Here is a 16,760-nt window from a genome sequence, read left to right as displayed (position 1 = left end):
AGGATGGGTTAGGACCACCTGTCCAACAGGCCTCTCACCGCTCTCCTTCCAGGTTATTCCAGCCCCAAGTAATTATCTGCGTCAGTCTTCACACAGCTGGTTTTGAACGAATTATTTCATTGAAAAAAGTGGGCAGCACGTGGCACACATGCACAGAGCACGCGGCCAAGGAGGATGGTAAAGGAGCGAGTGCTGGTAGCGGAGGGAGGCGGCAGGGACGTCGCGAGCTGCTCCCTGGGACGTCTGACGGGAGGGTGTGCGGAGGCGCGTGCTGGGGAGGAGGCACTCCAGAGTGGATGACGTGCCTGTGTCACTGCTGCCGTCATGGAAGCCAAATACGGCTCTGCTCTCGGCAGACATTTCTAGATGAGACTGTTTTACCGAAAAGCATTCTATTCAAAATAAAAACTTTCTGACTTTTTTTTTTTAGATTGTGGAGGCTTTTTTCCTGCTAAGACAGAAAATGATTTGTTTTACCATTTCCTTCTTTTACTTCTTTATTTTTATTTCTCTCATTTTTTTTCTCTTTTTTTCAATAGCAAAAGAATAACAATGTGTGTGGCGCATGGGAAAACAGAAACTGGAAAACATGATTAAAGTGGCAAAAAAAATGTCTAAAGCATTTGAAGGTTTTAATTTTTTTAAACTTATTTCTTCTTTTTGATCCGATTTAGTTGGAAGGGGTTACATGTTCTGAACAAATGTTATGTATTCTCCCTCAGGTCTTGCAGTGCTCGATGCTGTTACCATCACAGCTCATCTCTGAATTTAACTAGTATTTTCTGAGTCACACCTGAAATTGGTGGACATCAGGCACCCTCAGGGGTCTGAGCCTCAGTGTTTGGCTCAACGTTAAGCAAGAAATGTCCCTCTGGGCAGGAAATTAAATCTGATCTCCAGCTGAAACCCCAATGGATGAAATGTCCTTCTTTTGGGGGTTCATCCTCAAGGCAAAGGGTTCCTGTCCCTCTGTCAGCAACAGCTGAGAGGGAACAGGGACATCAGCCCCAGGACATGGTGAAGGCATCTGGCGTGGGAAGCAGATACAAAGACAGACTGGTCATTGCTGAAAGAGGAGAAAACAGGGAGAGCAGAAGTGAGAGAGGAGGCAGTGTCATCTTTCATGTAAAATACCAAAGCGGCTCTGGGATACCACATACCAGGTATGTGGATACCAGAACGCAGGTCATCTCTTCCCACATAAGTGTCTCTGTCACTAGGCTGCAGGAACACGTCTGCTCTTTGGTCAATGAATCTTAAATTGTTTGACATGAGAGATGGTATATAAGTCAACTTCTTGCACATCATATTCTTGAATTATCATTTTATATTCCTTCTAGTTATATTCTGCTGTAGAGCAGAGCTTGGTGCACTTCATAGCATCATCTGAGCACTTTACTCAATGAAGTCCCTGCTCCTGCAGGTGCCCCAACACTGGTATTTGGGGTTTCTCCACCTGTCTTGAGGCGCATTGCAGATGTTGAGCTTATCTTGTGCTGGATGTTATGTCCAGACCTACGGTGGGTGGTGGTGTGTGAAATGGATGCTCTGCAGACCCTTCTGAGCTACATGGCTGATGTAGTTGGGAATCTGCTTTAGTCATCAGTCTCCTTCCCAGAAGGTGCCTGGGAAGAGCCATAAGGATGGAGTAAGTGCAGCGCAGCGCTCCCCCAAGCACTCCCCATTCTCCTGCCGTTTGTGGCTCAGAGACTAGTGGTCTGCTGAGCTCCATGGTCCACAGCGTGTCTTCTGGGCCTGTGTAAACCTAACATGGAAATTGTAACATGTAATTGTAACGTAGAAGCAGAGCCTAAGGCAATGGCTGTCCAAACAATTTTTACCTCATCTGCAGTTTTTACTGTTAATTTTTCTGGTGGTGTCCTGATTTGCATGGTAGCCCCATAGGGAGTCACTAGTTCAGGACATCCTCATATGTTCACTTCCTCCCTCAGCTTCCTTCTCCCCATAATCTTGAGGAGTCATTAGAAAGTGGGGGCTAACCTCCTGGGGTTACTGTGGGATCTTTCTGCATGTTGCAACAGGAGTGGCCCTTCTGCCATGGTCCAAATTGTGGACCGTGGACTTCAGCCTGCAGGGTCCAACTCCTCGGCACATCAGCGCTTGCTCTGGCCTTGCTGTGGTGCAACGCCCAGGGTGCTGAGGTTGAACTTCCCTGTTCTTCTCTGCAATCAAAGAGGGTCCAAAAAATCATTGCAGTTCACTGGCATGTAGTTTGCAGTTGGGGAACAGAAAGGAATTAAACATATGTCATAATGAAATGATGAGAGTGTGTTTTAGATACGTACAATTAAATCTAGTTTTCATGGTCCTCGTTAACTAACGTAGATTCAATCTGGTTCCTCCCTGAGATATGCTGCTATGTCCTGTGACTGTCAGTTGTCTTTGTGTGCCATGCCATGCTATTCACTACTCCGTGTATTTTTGAATTTACATCAGCTAAAATGTCGGATATTTCCCTGATGATGTCATTTTTTTCCAACAGACTGGCCTGGGAAGGGGCAAATAAAAAAAACAAAACAGGAGGGGAGGAATGTGGGGTTTTAGGTAGATAACGTCACAAAAGAGGTTGGATGGGGAGCAACTTGCTATGTGGAAGACCTAAAAAAAATGCACAAAGGCTTCTGAGAAAGAAGAGTCAAAACTCTTCCATTTCTTTTCAGTGTAGCAAATTTTGAGGTGAGTTTGTCTGGTTATGAGTTTGGAGGCTGCTGATTTGGTGCCGGACCATCTGACACAGTGATCAGATGTTGTTTGCAAAGCCTGCATAAATTAAATTCCATGTACAGGGGAAAAAAAATTAAACAGGATCCCTGGTGCCAGCAGCTCCTCTTATCACTTTGTAGCCTGTTTGTGTTCCCTGGCAGATAATCACCATGACTAACATTTATCTGACACAGCCAATTTTGCTACCAAAATCTGTTTTCTGACCTTAACAGATTACTCGCAGAAATGACAGCCCCTCCCCCAAAAGAGTAAAAAAAATCTCCCAAACCTTCCTACAAAATAGATGAGTTCTGGGGACATTTTGTGAAGTAAAACCAAGATGCAGTGCTCCAGGGAGCTGAAAGGAACAGCTGAGGGCCTTTTATTTCTCTGTCTTACTATTTGTGGCAGTTTCCCTCATCTGATTTATTTCTTTTGCCGTTTTATGTTGTATCTTCAAATGCAGAAAGACTTCGTGCAGTTGGATCACCATTTTGGAGAAGCAGCTGTTGGCCATGCTCTTCATGCTGGCTTGACTTCTGCTCTTTCTTTCTGTGCTGTTTTCCAATCTGTATTTTCAAGAGGTCTCTAGAGCAGGAAAAGCTGGTACGGGTGTTCATATGGCCATGCAGTGAAGTGGATTGGGGAACCGATCTGTACTCAAATGGACCTGACAGGATCGAGACAGGAGAGTTTACGCTTTGATTAGTTCCCTGGGCTGGCTCACCCTGAGGCCACACAGATGCTGTTGTTGGTTCCAGAAAAGGGTGGTGGGAGCTGGGACCAAGACAGTGGAAGGAGGATAGGACGGGGGCAGTCGTACACTGGTCTGTTTGTGACTAGTAAGCCTCTCTTTAGGAGATTTCTAATATAACAGATTAGAAAGACAGATCTAACAGATCTGGCTGCCCAGACCAATACCATTTTTCTGACCCGTGTTTCCATAGATCTCTATTCCAGTCATGTGCACTGGAAGTCCTTTACTTATCCTCTTTGGAGACAGACTGGGGGGGAGGATGAGGAGCACTCACTGGCTGGATATAGAAACTTTTTAGTCACAAGGATTTTTTTAAGCACTTGAGAGTAACATGTCTTTCTCCAGAAGTGAATTTGTGAGGTGGAGCCACCTATCCTTTCCAGCAGTCTTCTTCACTTTCCTTTGAGTCCTTCTGCCTTCTTTCTCTTTCTGATTCTTCTCACATGAAGCCCATATTACCCTTACCCTGCTTCTAAGGAAAATCCGCCTCTAAATAATGCCTTTCGCTTGGTGTCATGTGTTCACCCTGCAGTGGTCCAGCCCTAGTGGTCTCACCTGAAGATCAGTAAAAGCTGAAGGGCCCAGACTGCAGAGTGATGGCTTAGAGATGGTACTTTACCAAAAAATCTTTCTCCAAGCAGGACTAAATAAACACTTTCTGGGCAGACTTGAGTGCACCAGGGTTTGTATTTCTGCATCTTGCATATCTGGCTGTTTGTGAGGAATATCAGGCCCAGATCTGGCTCAACTCATTGGCAAAACAGTCAGCTGTCCAGCATGGCAGCCTGCCAGTAGTGGCCAAGTGCCTGTCCTGCCTGTGTCTGAGGAGAGAGGACTTGCTCCCATAGCCTGAATGTGCTCGCCCCTTTCCCTACTGGTACGGCCCCTTGCACCATCAAGCCACCCGTAGCTCTGAAGGACGTCCAGCGGAGTTCACAGATACCCCAAGCTGCTGGATGTTGGGGTGGGATTAGTTTGCTTAGGTTCATCATGAGGGCTCCCATCCCAGTCGGTGGAGGAAACAGGCAATCGTAGGGCACAGCTCAGCCCTAGGGTAGGTGACTAAAATAGGGCAGAGAAGTTACTCTGGAGCTGCCTGTTTCTCTCCATCGACACGAGAAGGAGCTGAGGGTGAGAAGCTCATGTGGGGTCTTCAACAGCCACGACTGGTGGCTTTCCAGGTCTTTTCTAATTGCTTGCCAGGGTCTAGACTCGGCAATCCAGTGTGCAGGTCACCGCACTGTCCTTTCTCTGACAGATCCTCCGTCCGTGGGGCTGGCTGTGCTGAGCGCAGCCTGCAAGAGCTGTTCCCTTCCCAAGGCTCCCGCGGAGAGAGACGGGGCCACCGAACCCGGCTGCTGGCCTTGCCTGGAGGAGGGTGGGCAGTGCAGAAGCACCTCCGTCCTCCAGCCGGGCACCTCCCGTGAGCCCCCGCCTTGCACGGGAAGATGGAAAGCCTAAGCCGTAGAAAGGAAAAGCTGGAAAGCCTTGACGGAAATCCAAGCCTCGGGAAGGGCACTGCCAAAATCCCACGCGCAGCGTCTCGTGGGAGCCTCGCGCCGCCGGCCAAGCTTGCTGGTGGCGGCAGCCCCCCGACACGCGTGCCGATGTCCACGCGAGAGGGGCCGCGTTCCCACCGCCGGGCGCGCGGCGCTACGGGAGCACCCAAGGAGCCAGAGGGTCTGCAGGGAAAAAACTCCTGGCATAGAATTTAAAATGCGCTCTAACCTTTTCTGCAAACTGAAAGCAAGAAAAATGCTCATAAAACTACTCTTTGTGCATGGAAAGAAGTCCGTTTTTATACTGTTGCTAAGTTCCTTATTGTTTTCTGGCTGTTTTTTGTGTTTCTGTGGCAGCCTTTTCTGTGGGCCTCTTTCAGTGACTTAGCTATATTGGCCTGCAGATAATTAGATCAGTGCTATCATTTTCACTGTCCTTTTTCCTCCGGGTTATTTACATAATAATGGCAGTTTGTGCTCAGTCTCACTCGCTCTTTTAACAAGCCACCATTTCTAAACATGAAATAATTCAGGGAACAATCTCTGAGTGGCTCTGTTCAGAAAAGCCTGAAAACATCTGGTTAAGAAAATATTTTCGGTATTTGAAACACAAACATTTTTAGTTGCTGTAGCTTTCCAGATGAATTCTTCTTTTTTTTTTTTTTAACAGTATTTTTGGTCCATACGTATTTCCTGTATGTAAAACCCCCAATAGTAGGATGCTCCCTCTCTATATAATGTATGTAAAGTGTATATGTATATACTCATTATATATATGTATATATGTATATACTCATTATATATATATTATATATACATTTATACACATACATTAGAGTATGTGTCTGTAATGATTTTAATTTCTTTATCTAGATATTTTACAGACAAGTAAGATGCTAGCATTTCTGGCTCAAACTCCAAATGAATCCAATGAACATCTGAAAGGTGGCCATGTGCCGTAGGGTGGTATTGAACGCTTCTTGCTGCGAACGAAGACTTCCGTTCAGCAGGATATGCTTGAATTTAAGCATGTGAGTAATCTCACTGAAGTCAAGCGATTGACTTGGGTGGCTGCCGTTGGGTATGTACGCACTTGTGTTGTGCTGATTTCGGTCTGGGACTTTCCACGAGGAATGTATTCGGCCCAAAGATACACGCTGTGTGGAAGCAGGGGTTGATGACCATCCCCTAGGCCAGCAGACCGGTGCCTATCTCAGCCTCTTCTTGCTGGAGACGCATTGTGCCCTGCTCCTGCAATGTGCCGCGCTGCTGTCGGGATTATTTTTGCTGTAAGAAAGGGAACTTGGGACCCTTTCCTTTTCCTGAAGGGATTAAACTCTCTGCAGATATGTTTCAGCAAGTGAAAAAAGAGTGAAAAATTAAATGGTGAAAAAAAATAAAGGAAATTATTAGAACTGGTGCTGGGTGGTTCCATGATGTGTGCTCACACTATCTGCTTTATGCTAAAGGCTTTGAATTGTTTCCTGCCTGGTTAGTGGGTTAAATCATCTCAGTGAAGGTGTCAGTGCTGAGAGGAGGGGGAGGGACCGTCAGACAGGGAGCCATGGCCACTAATTCTGGGAAATCACAGCACTCGTTTTAGCCAAGACGGCTCTGTGAATGAGGCCAGGCGCCAATGCAGGGCATTTTCATCTGGGTCCATTACCTGCCATCTGCAATGTATACATTGTTCTATATATTAAATGTTGGATTAAAAGAACATTGTGCAGTCAGCAGAAGTCTAAACACATTGTGTCATGCATTTAAATAGTATTGTAGCAAATATTAACTTGGGGTGGAAAGCAGGCTCCTTTTAGGGCACACAGAGCTCTTTCTCTTGAAGGGAGGAGACCAGCCTCATCCCTGCTGAGGAGCTGTGTGTCATCTCCAGCCTGCACGACACGGTACCTTCCCACGGGGACCCGGACCATGGCACGACAGCTAGTCCTCAGCGCTGGGACCCAGCCTTCCCACCAGCAAGGTGCATCGGCTGTCCCGTTCCCAAGGAATATGTGTGGTGACAGGTATATGTCAGATCTTCGTGCCACCCTTGCAAGATGTGTTCATAGTCTAGCTCCAGATCCCGGAGTCCTCCTTGGAGCAGTCCAGTGCTGCCGGGGTTGGAGCATGAGGCTGGGAATAGAAAAACATAACTTGGCTGTTTAGCTAAGCTTGTAAGAAATGTTTGAATAAGGGCTTTTTTTGGAAAAAAAAAAAAAAAAGACCTCTTCAAATGGGCAATTTTCACCAGGCAAAACTGGTTACAGTTCCGATAGTTCTCAAAAAAAGAATGATAAAAAAGTGATTGAGACATTCCACAAACATACTCTTTCTGAGAAAAAAAACTCTCAGAAAGAAAAATAGTGTTGAAGCATTTAAACACTGGGACAGCGCTGACTATCATTTAAAGATGATCCTGTAAGACAAATACCTTGTAATAACTGTAACATGCCAACACTAATTTTCCTCTAAGTAAACTGAGCACTCATACTGTCTACCATTGAGTTATACAGCTCCTACCATTTCGGTATCTGAGCTTCAGCTCGCTCCCTAGGGAAGACACACACATTGCAGTGAACGTGCGGTGGCAAGAGGTGAGCCCGCAAGGGTTTCGGAGGCTGAGCGCACCAGTGCCCCAGGCTGTGTCCCTGCCTGCGTCCCTGCCTTCCCCTGGGCTAGATGTGGGAGCCCTTCTGCCCCTCGCCTCTCTGACGGATACAGGCTGCCTTCCCTGGGTGGTATCTCAGCCACAGGGCGATTCTGGCTTGGGGTTTCCTGACTCAAGAAAATTGGTTACACCAGAATAGGGGGTGAAGAGATGGGGACCAGCCCACCGAATTCATGGGAGGAGCTGACACTTAGTAATTCTGAAAATCAGGTCCGTCAGTTAGGCTTCTACGTCACTCAGTGAAGTCAACAGAAATGGCTTCACTGGGAGCTGGACTTCATCCTTATTTAGGTGTCTAAATAATGAATGAGAAGATTATTTTTGAAACACTGACGCCAGGCTGTGTATGACAGCGGGGCGTCAGGCACAAAACAACCAGCCCTCCTAGGTTCTCCTCCATCCTACGGAAGGCACACGTCCAAGCCTCTGAGATACGCTTTGGTGCTTTTGGTTTCAGTGGCCAGTTTGAGGTACGTGAAGACAATTTTTGCAGGAGCTACCACATCCTCACCATTTGCACTGGATGAAACTTGAGGAGCTTCTTCCCCAAACTCTGCAGCGCCTACTGGGAAAGCCCGTCAGTGAGTCATGAGATGACATAAACTGGTTTCTGTCATGCAAACAGAGGTAAGCAAAGGGTTAGTGTACCGCAAACAAGCTGATGTTTAATTTTAGTTGTTCTGTGTTTTCATTTCACATCTCACACCAAAGTATTTCCAAGCAGCCCCAAGCACAAACAGTGAAAACAAGGGAACAAGTTTGACCTCAAAACCCCCACATTTACTTGCAGAAATGTCTGTGAGTGAAGATAAAATACTATGAATTTCACAGAGTGTGCAGGGGCTGAGGAAGAAAAGGTCTCTCAATAATATATATAAAATAATTCTTTCTGTTTTGAAATAGCTGTAAAAGTTTCCTCAATGCATATTTATATCAGTAGCTTAATGCAGGACTCTCAGTAGGACATAATGAAACGAAATAACAACTCCAACCCCCTAAACTCTTTTCCAAAGAGGCAAATGGTGTTTTTCCATAGCTCTTTAGCAGTGACAGAGACCCGGTGCATCAGTTCTGCATTCAGGAACACAGCCTGCAAAAGTTACCAAATGCAGTATTTCCATGGCAGGCAAAAAAGTCCATGGTTTTGTGACTTTTGTGGCATTGTACGTTTATAATGAAGTCAAGAGTAATTATGCAAAATCTAGGTGGAAGATTGATATGAAAAAGCTAATATTCTCCCTGAATATTCATGTTTTCGGATAGTATGAAAAAATGTTTAACTCACTAAGGCAGCTCCAGTGGAGAGCTGGAAGCCTGCTGCAAGCACCTTTAAAATGAGGTGGTGGATCTGAACAAAAGTCACCGTACTCTGAGGAAAATGAGCATGAATGTGTCTGAAAGGAAATGCTGCTCTCCAAGTAGAAAGCATATATAATGAAAAAACAGCTACAGTCTGCAGCAGTGAAAGCAACACAAAGCTTTTGATCCTGAGGCTGAGGCTTGCTTTCGGACAAACCACCTCAAGAAACGGATGTGGATATGCTTTCTTCCCCATTGTACGCTTCTTTCGATCTTTTTCTCCTGAAGTGTCCAGGCTACCTTCCCAAAGATAGATTCCTTTCATGCCGAACGTATATAACAATATTTATGGCTGTTTGGACGAAGGAAAATGATGTGCCTACGATGGAAGAGCTGATTCACCACCAAGTAACCCCAGTTTTATGCTGCAGGAACCGCACTGAAATATGGAATTCCATTTGCATGAAACTGGGAGGTGAGTCCAGCTCAGCTGAATGATGGGTTTTTCTATTCATCCGTAAGATTAAATATATTCCCATGAAGTGTGAGCCATGTGTTAGCTACGTCCTGCACTCCTTACTTGGGCAAAACTGCTGTGGCCTTCTAAGCAACATGTTCCTCAATTAGGGCGCTGCAGGATCGGATTGCATAAATCCCAAGTATTTCAGAAAGCACCAGCAAATGGGGGAAAAAATGACCCACTGATGAACTTATGAACTTGATTCCAGCACTAACATTGGATATACAAAGTCAGTTGGATGAGGGCCTGAAGGCACCCATTATTTCTTTTTCGATTATAATCCCTATACTTTTTTTTCCCTGCTTGATTAAAATAGATATATAAAAAGCCTTAGGTGAAATGTCTACAGCTGGTCTCTGACACCCTTATTTAGCTCAGCAGTACTTTGCTGAAATCCAGCAGTCTCCTGTGGCGTTTCAGAGTTTAGGCCAGCCCAAGTGATGGTCAGCACAGCCTTTACAGCTGTTCCTGGAGAAGCGCCGATCCCCTAACTAAGGACAACAGGGCTTTGTGCTTTGTCCTTGCCCGGCGCTTTCCAACGCGATGCGCTGCTTACAAACACACGTCACCCTGTCAGCGGTGCCAGCGGGGCCACCGAGGACCTCCGTGCCCTTTATTCAGGGAGGAATATAGTCTAGGAGAACATGAAATGGGCAACGGGATTAAAAAAGGGAAAGGGAAACTGAGACAACGGCATCCAGGGAGTGTGACAGGAACACAGTGCTCATCTGCAGGTCGCCCGTGCTGCACTCCCGTGTCCCCTCATAACTGCATTCCAATAAAACAGCGTCTTACGAAGCTGAGACCTTAAACGAAGGAACCATATACCTGCTACATTTTGACTGAGTCATTCCAGGTGGTCTGTGGTGATTTAAAGCAGGGGGGACTGGATCTACATAAGCTACATAACCTTCTGTCTATACAGATAAACTAAATTTGGATGGATATTCATGCTTCCTGGCTTAAATTGAATGTGCCCTTCCTCCCTACTGCTGAATTTGCTGCAAATTTTATTGCCAGTTTTTCTTTCTGTGTTAATGGGGAAGCAAACCGGTATGTTTTAAATTTCTCCAACTACTGTGAGTACAGACTTCCTGAAAATTTTAGACTGTTTGCAGAGATGCGGGAAAATGAAGATTTTTTTTTAGGTCAACATTTTCTTCTGGCAGACTGAGCCTGAAGTGCACTTTATTTCCCTTTAATTTAACAGCTCCAGCAGCTTTTCCAGTTAAATCGACTGTTCATTATTGAGCCCATTTATGAAGGGCTGTGCAGTGCAGTTTAATGAATCCCTGGCACAAAGCTCCCTTTCAGTGTAGGGAAAGAATAGCAGCCTATTTAGGTCCTGTAGGGCTGTATGTCAAAGGCTGCCTATAATACTTGTCAGGGAAGGGCAGAAATTCCCACTGATATAAGAATGTGCAAGAAATCAACTTTCACAACCAACTAGCAGATTAAGACACGATCAGGAAATGAGACTGTATGTTTCGAACAGTGACACCTGTTTGGGCAGAGAGATTTTCCCATAACTTGATAACCATATGGGCCTATACAATGGGGCAGGGAAGAAAAAAAAGGCCTCCCTCCCCTGCCACAGAGATTTTCTTACTTTTCACGCTGCCTTCCTGACGCCTTGGTGAAAGGCAAACAAGCGCTGGGAACTGGGAGGACTGAGCTCTGCGTCATGCCTGGAGCGGGCTTCGCTGGGAGAAGGTGCTGCTAGTGATGGGCCAAAGCCTGAGATGTTTCCTTTGGGCTGGATCCTGCCGCCGTGTCTTGCGTTGCGCAGGATCGACTCTGCTGTCGGAGCGAGGCGAAGGGTCCGCTGCAGTCAGGAGGACACACGCTGCGACTACCGAGAGCCAGGAGCTGCTCAACCAAAGCAATGACACCAAAAGGCAGCCCTAAGTCATGGCAGGCATCCTTGCTTGCTCGCCAACGCCTCTGCTGCGTAGGACAACCTCTCTTTTCTGCTCAGCTCAGTCTGCACGGATAACAAATTGTTCGTATTAGTAAGGGCTTGACTGGGCGGCTGAGAGCTCAATTTGTGGCCTGAGTAAACCATAAGTCAGGTCGCTGCTCTCCGCAGCTCGCAGCGTGAATGTGCCTTGGTGCCACCTCCCAAAGCTGAGTCCGAAGCCACAGGCGTATTTCTGGAAAGCCTTGGGTTTAACCGCAGAGCGGGGCAAGCTGCTGCTGCTTCCTACGTGAAGATAGACAATAAAATAAACAAACCCAGATACATTTCCTACACAAAGGAAAGCAAAAAATTACTAGTAGAGATGCTTGCCCCTTACCCGGCGCCCTGAGTGCTGCCCCGTGGGAGGGAGGCACGGGCTGTGGGAACGCTGCTGCTGGGTCATCCAGCCTGTTTTGGTGTTGGGAAGAGGCCGGATGGATCAGGATGTCTAATCCAAACATTTGCAAGGAGTTGTGGTTGTTCCGGCACTGCAATCCAAACCCGCAGAGCAAACGTCACCCCTTCCCTCACAGCGGACCTTGGCATGAGTCGGATGGGACTGCAGGCTGCGCGGGAGAGCCACCGCGCTTGGGCTGAGCTATCCAGAGCAATCCTGAAAAAAGCACAGGCGTAAGACAGGCACTGGCTCGTACAACTGCTGGGAAAGAGAGACATTTTGCAGGAATGACCAAACTGTGATTTCCTTGAAAAAAATTAGCTCCTTGCAAGTTGTTGACATCATGTGGCTAAGCAAATTTCCCTCCAGGCATTGCTCAACTTGGGGTAATCAGCTCTGCTTGAAAGAACACAGAGAATGAGCATGTTTAATGCAATTATGAAGGCTTTCTAAAACTCTAAATCTGGCCTAGAATATGTAAATTTGGCTGCTTAGCACAACTGAATGCAAACTTCAGTTTGCAGGCCTGACAATTGTTTTAATACTCTCCAATTTTTAGGAGGTAATAAAGTCTCCCACTAAAGCGTATCTGAGCTCTCAAAGCTGTTTAATTGAATGAATTCAGCCTTAGAGAACAGACGCCAGGGCTTGCAGCTTTTTTCTCTAAGCCACCGGATATTTAGCCACTCCGCATATAATGCCACCCAGACTCATTAGCAACCCCCTTTCGAGAGGCTATGAAATATCACTAGTATAATGCTGAGGCAGCTACCAACTACAACTGAGGTGCCCGTGGTATTTCAGGATGGTTTGGGGTTGGTCAGATAGGAAATGGTTCCAGGCCAGCTGCACTTCCAGGACAGGGTGTGAGGCTCGCTTTCCAGGGCCTTGTGCAACTCAGAGTGGTCTCAAAGAGGATGCAGAACTGAAGAGACAGGTTTTTCTTCACATTTCACATTGGGAGAACTCAGAGCAGGCTGCAAGGCTTGACAGGGCTTCACGGGACCCACGGGTAAAAGCTCGGGTAGATAACCAGCATGAGCTGCACTCCAGCTAAATCATTTAAATCCGCCCCTCGGGGAGAAATTTCATTCTTCTACAGCCAGATGTACGAATTTCCCACAGCCTGCTACCTACCAGGCTTTGGCTTCAATTACGCGGTTGCGCTCGGAGTAAATGCCCAAAGGAGACGCTGGAGACCTCCAGGAGAGCACGGACGGCGCCACGAACCCCAGGCGCGGTGCGTCCCGTGTGTGCGGGCGCCAAGGCCGGGACAGGGACGGGGACAGCGAGGCGCCGTCTGCCACCGTCACCCGGAGCCTTTGACTACTGCTGTGACTCGCGTGTGCAAATTGGGTCGCACGCGGGTGAAACCCCTTGCAAAACCTCATTTTTTTTCCCTGCTTTTTCCTTCTGGCATAATACTACAGTGCTTCTAATGAGTCAATGCTGACCAGGAGAACTCAGTATCTATTTCAGACAGAACCAGATATGTCTTTATTCATATTTGGGCATATAAAATCATTAAAAATAAACCTGGAGCTCAAAGGGTTGAGATGAGTGCTGCTCCATATTAGTAGAAATACATGTAAAAGTTTTCTAAGGGAAAATTAACCATTTTTTTCCCCAAAAGAGGCAGGACAGTACCTTCAGGAACTGTTATCAGTGGTATTCAGTAGCAGGGAGGTAATTTTTCTACCTCCCATATGGAAGATTTGTACATCTGCTTTGCTAAACACATGCAAATGGTTCAGTTAAAATCTCTGCTGGATTACAGTGTTGGATTTTCTCAGGACCTGACTGGACTGGGAAAACACGACATCCGAAGTACCGTGCATAACAATGCGCTCGGAAGAAAAAGTTACTGCGAGCTGAGCCTCGCGCTGTGCTCTGGTGCTGGCTGCCACCACGGTGAGCCTGCCTTTCCAGGTGCCCGTGGTTAGATCCAGCGGCGCATCTGCCGCTGCTGGAGTTGATCCGGATGCAGGGGCGTTTCGGGAAGCTCTGGGAGCTGGGGATCTGGCGTGGGGAGGGGGGCACATTGCTGCTCCCGGGGGGTGCGTGGGAAGCTGTCTGGTGCAGGGGCTGGGATCTGGTCCAGGAGAGCTACTTGGCCTGCAGGGACTATGTATTGAGTCCAGCTGTGGCTGCACATCTGGCCCGGGAGGGGGGCTGTGTGTCCTGCCTGGGGCGTTGTGTGTCAGGTCTGGGGGGGAGTGTTCCTGTCCTGATGGGGTGGGAATCTGGTACCTGTCCTGGGGGACGAATGCCTCCACTGCGGGGTCAGTACCTGCCCCGGGGGGATCCAGTACCTGCCCTTAGGATCTGGTACCCGCCCTGGGGGCATCCGCTACCTATCCCGGGGATCCGCTACCTACCCCGGGGGGATCAGTACCCGCCCCGGGGACCCAGTACCTGCCTCGGGGGCATCCGATACCTGCCCCAGGGATCTGGTACCTGCCCCGGGGAGATCGGTACCTCCCCCGGGGAATCGGTACCTGCCTCGGGGATCGGTACCTGCCCCGGGGGATCGGTACCTTCCCGGGAGATCGGTACCTCCCCCGGGGAATCGGTACCTGCCCCGGGAGGATCCGGTACCCCCTCGCCAGCCCCCAGCCGGGCGCGGGGGAGCGGAGGGGAGCGGAGCAGTGAGGGGCGCCCGCCCCCGGCCGCGGCGGGGAGGCGGGGAGGGCCGGGCCGGGCCAGCCCCGCGCCTGAGCCCTCCTCCTCCCCCTCCTGCTCCCTCCTCCTCCTCCTCCGCCCGCCGCCTTTTCCCCGCCGCCGCCGCCCGCCCCGCGCAGCCCTGCGGAGCTCGGCGCCGGCGGCGCCCCGCCGCCGGCCATGGCCGTGCAAGCCGCGCTGCTGAGCCCGCACCACCTGCTCTCCCTCTGCTTCCCCGCCGGCGGCGGCCTCCTGGGCTACGCCGACCTGGAGAAGGGCTACGAGGGCGGCGGCGACGCGGCGGACTTGAGGGAGGCCACCCGGGACCTGCTGAGCTTCATCGACTCGGCCTCCAGCAACATCAAGCTGGCGCTGGACAAGCCGGTGAAGTCCAAGCGCAAGGTGAACCACAGGAAGTACCTGCAGAAGCAGATCAAGCGCTGCACCGGCATCATCGCCGCGCCGCCCGCCGCCGCCGCCGCGCCCGAGCCGGCCCGCGGCCGCCCGCCGCCCCCCGCGCCCTGCCCCGGCGGCCCCGGCAAGCCGGCGGCGCGGCGGGAGGCCTCGCAGGCGGCCAGCAGCCTGCAGAGCCGCAGCCTGGCCGCGCTCTTCGACTCGCTGCACCAGGCGGGCGGCGGGGCGCGGCGCGGCGCGGCGGGCGGCGGCGGCGAGGGCGGCGGCGGCGGCGGGGGGGCGCGGAAGGTGCCGCTGCGCGACCGCAACCTGCCGCCCTCCTTCTTCACGGAGCCGGCGCTGCCGGCCGCCGCCCGCGCCGCGCCGCCGCCGGGCCCCAAGGAGCCCGAGAAGGGCGCGGAGGCGGCCGAGTTCCTGGAGCTGCTGGGCCCCGAGTACGGCGCGCTGCTGCCCGAGCACGCCGCCGCGCAGGACGCCTTCGCCGGCCGCCTGCCCGCCGAGCTGGGCCTCGAGCACGGCCTCTACGAGGCGGCGGCGGCGCTGCCCGCCGGCCCGCACCCGCTGCTCGGCGGGCTGCTCTACCCCGAGCCGCCCTGGAGCCCGCCCAAGAAGGCGCCGCCCGAGGCGCTGCGCCCGCTGCCCGCCGCCGCCGCGCCGCCGCTCTACGCGGCCGCCGAGCCGCCCGCCGCCGAGGAGCCGGGCGGGCCGCTGGCGGCGCCCTTCGGCCCCTTCTTCCCCGAGTGCCCCCTGCCGCCGCCGCAGGTGCCCTACGACTACGGCGCCGGCTACCACCGCGCGGCCTTCCCGGCGCTGTAGGGCCTGCGGCGGGCGGGCGGGCGGCCGCGGAATGTCCGCTGCTCTGAGGCGTGCGCGGCGGCCGCCTGGCCTCAGCGCTGCGCCGGGCCTGGTTTTGCGCGGCGGCCGCCTCGCCTCAGCGCTGCGCGGGGGCCTGGTTTTGCGCGGCGGCCGCCTGGCCTCAGCGCTGCGCCGGGCCTGGTTTTGCGCGGCGGCCGCCTGGCCTCAGCGCTGCGCCGGGCCTGGCCTTGCACGGCGGCGTGGGGCGGCTCTCGGTGAAGGCAGGCCTGGCCGCTCGCGAAAGGTTTCCGCTTTGAGAAGTAGGACTCGAGTCAACTTGCGTTTCAGGTCTTCCCCGCACTCGCGTGCCGGGTGGATTTCCAGCTTGAGGATGCAAAACTGAGGGAAAAAAAGCAAAGCGAAATTAATTGAAACAAAAAAATAAAGGCTGCTACCAAATCTTAGTGTCCCGAAATTTAACAACGTCTTGCAGGATATTGCAAACAGCAATTTACAGTGATAAATAAGTGAATTGACGGCGCAAGCTCTGGACAAAACGTACTGTAGCAACTCCAGCGATGTGATTCCTACAGACTGTTGGATTTCTTTCAGGAATGTGTCAAAGCTCGGGAAGCGATGCGGCTCACTTTCGTTGTGTACAGGAGATTATTTGATAATCATTTAAGTTATGTAAAAGAGTCTATGATAGGTAAATAAAGCTACACAATAGATTTAAGCTCTGTGGTTATTGCTACTGTTGAAACGCAGCGTGCTAGTGTTTTTCCCCATGTCTTCATCCTCTGTAATCGTTTCTTGGCAGAAGTTAAGACAGGCCGGTGGTTATTGTCTTTTTTTTCCTAAATCTTTTGAGATGCTGTGTTTTATCCACAATGGCCAACTGTTCTTCTTTTCTCGCCCTCATTTGTACTGGCTGTTTTCGTTAACTTACTAGAAAGAAGGGACTGATCATACGCTACAAAGGCAACGGATGAAAATGGTTACGTTTATGAAAACAGATCAGAATACTCCGAGGTTTCCTATTGAGACACAGGGCTTAAAAAGCAAT

The 16,760-nt window shown here is 50.4% G+C and overlaps 1 protein-coding gene and 1 long non-coding RNA gene across 2 annotated transcripts; one reads left to right on the top strand and one right to left on the bottom strand.

Annotated features, from left to right (window-relative positions):
- Positions 1–5,932: 5,932 nt before the first annotated feature.
- On the bottom strand, positions 5,933–12,035 carry LOC135330587 (uncharacterized). Its single transcript, XR_010392553.1, has 4 exons — positions 11,765–12,035; positions 11,077–11,670; positions 8,160–8,258; positions 5,933–7,113 (listed from the first exon to the last, which is right to left on the bottom strand). It is a non-coding gene; the product is annotated as an uncharacterized LOC135330587 (long non-coding RNA).
- Positions 12,036–14,557: 2,522 nt separating this feature from the next.
- Positions 14,558–16,430, top strand: FAM181B (family with sequence similarity 181 member B). Its single transcript, XM_064505161.1, has one exon. It carries the CDS (start codon positions 14,666–14,668, stop codon positions 15,713–15,715), a length of 1,050 nt encoding a protein of 349 aa, XP_064361231.1. The 5' UTR covers positions 14,558–14,665; the 3' UTR covers positions 15,716–16,430.
- Positions 16,431–16,760: the final 330 nt, after the last annotated feature.

Source organism: Dromaius novaehollandiae, chromosome 1 (genome assembly GCF_036370855.1).
Source record: "Dromaius novaehollandiae isolate bDroNov1 chromosome 1, bDroNov1.hap1, whole genome shotgun sequence".
NCBI classification, from domain to species: domain Eukaryota; kingdom Metazoa; phylum Chordata; class Aves; order Casuariiformes; family Dromaiidae; genus Dromaius; species Dromaius novaehollandiae.
This window is presented reverse-complemented; position numbering and strand designations above follow the sequence as displayed.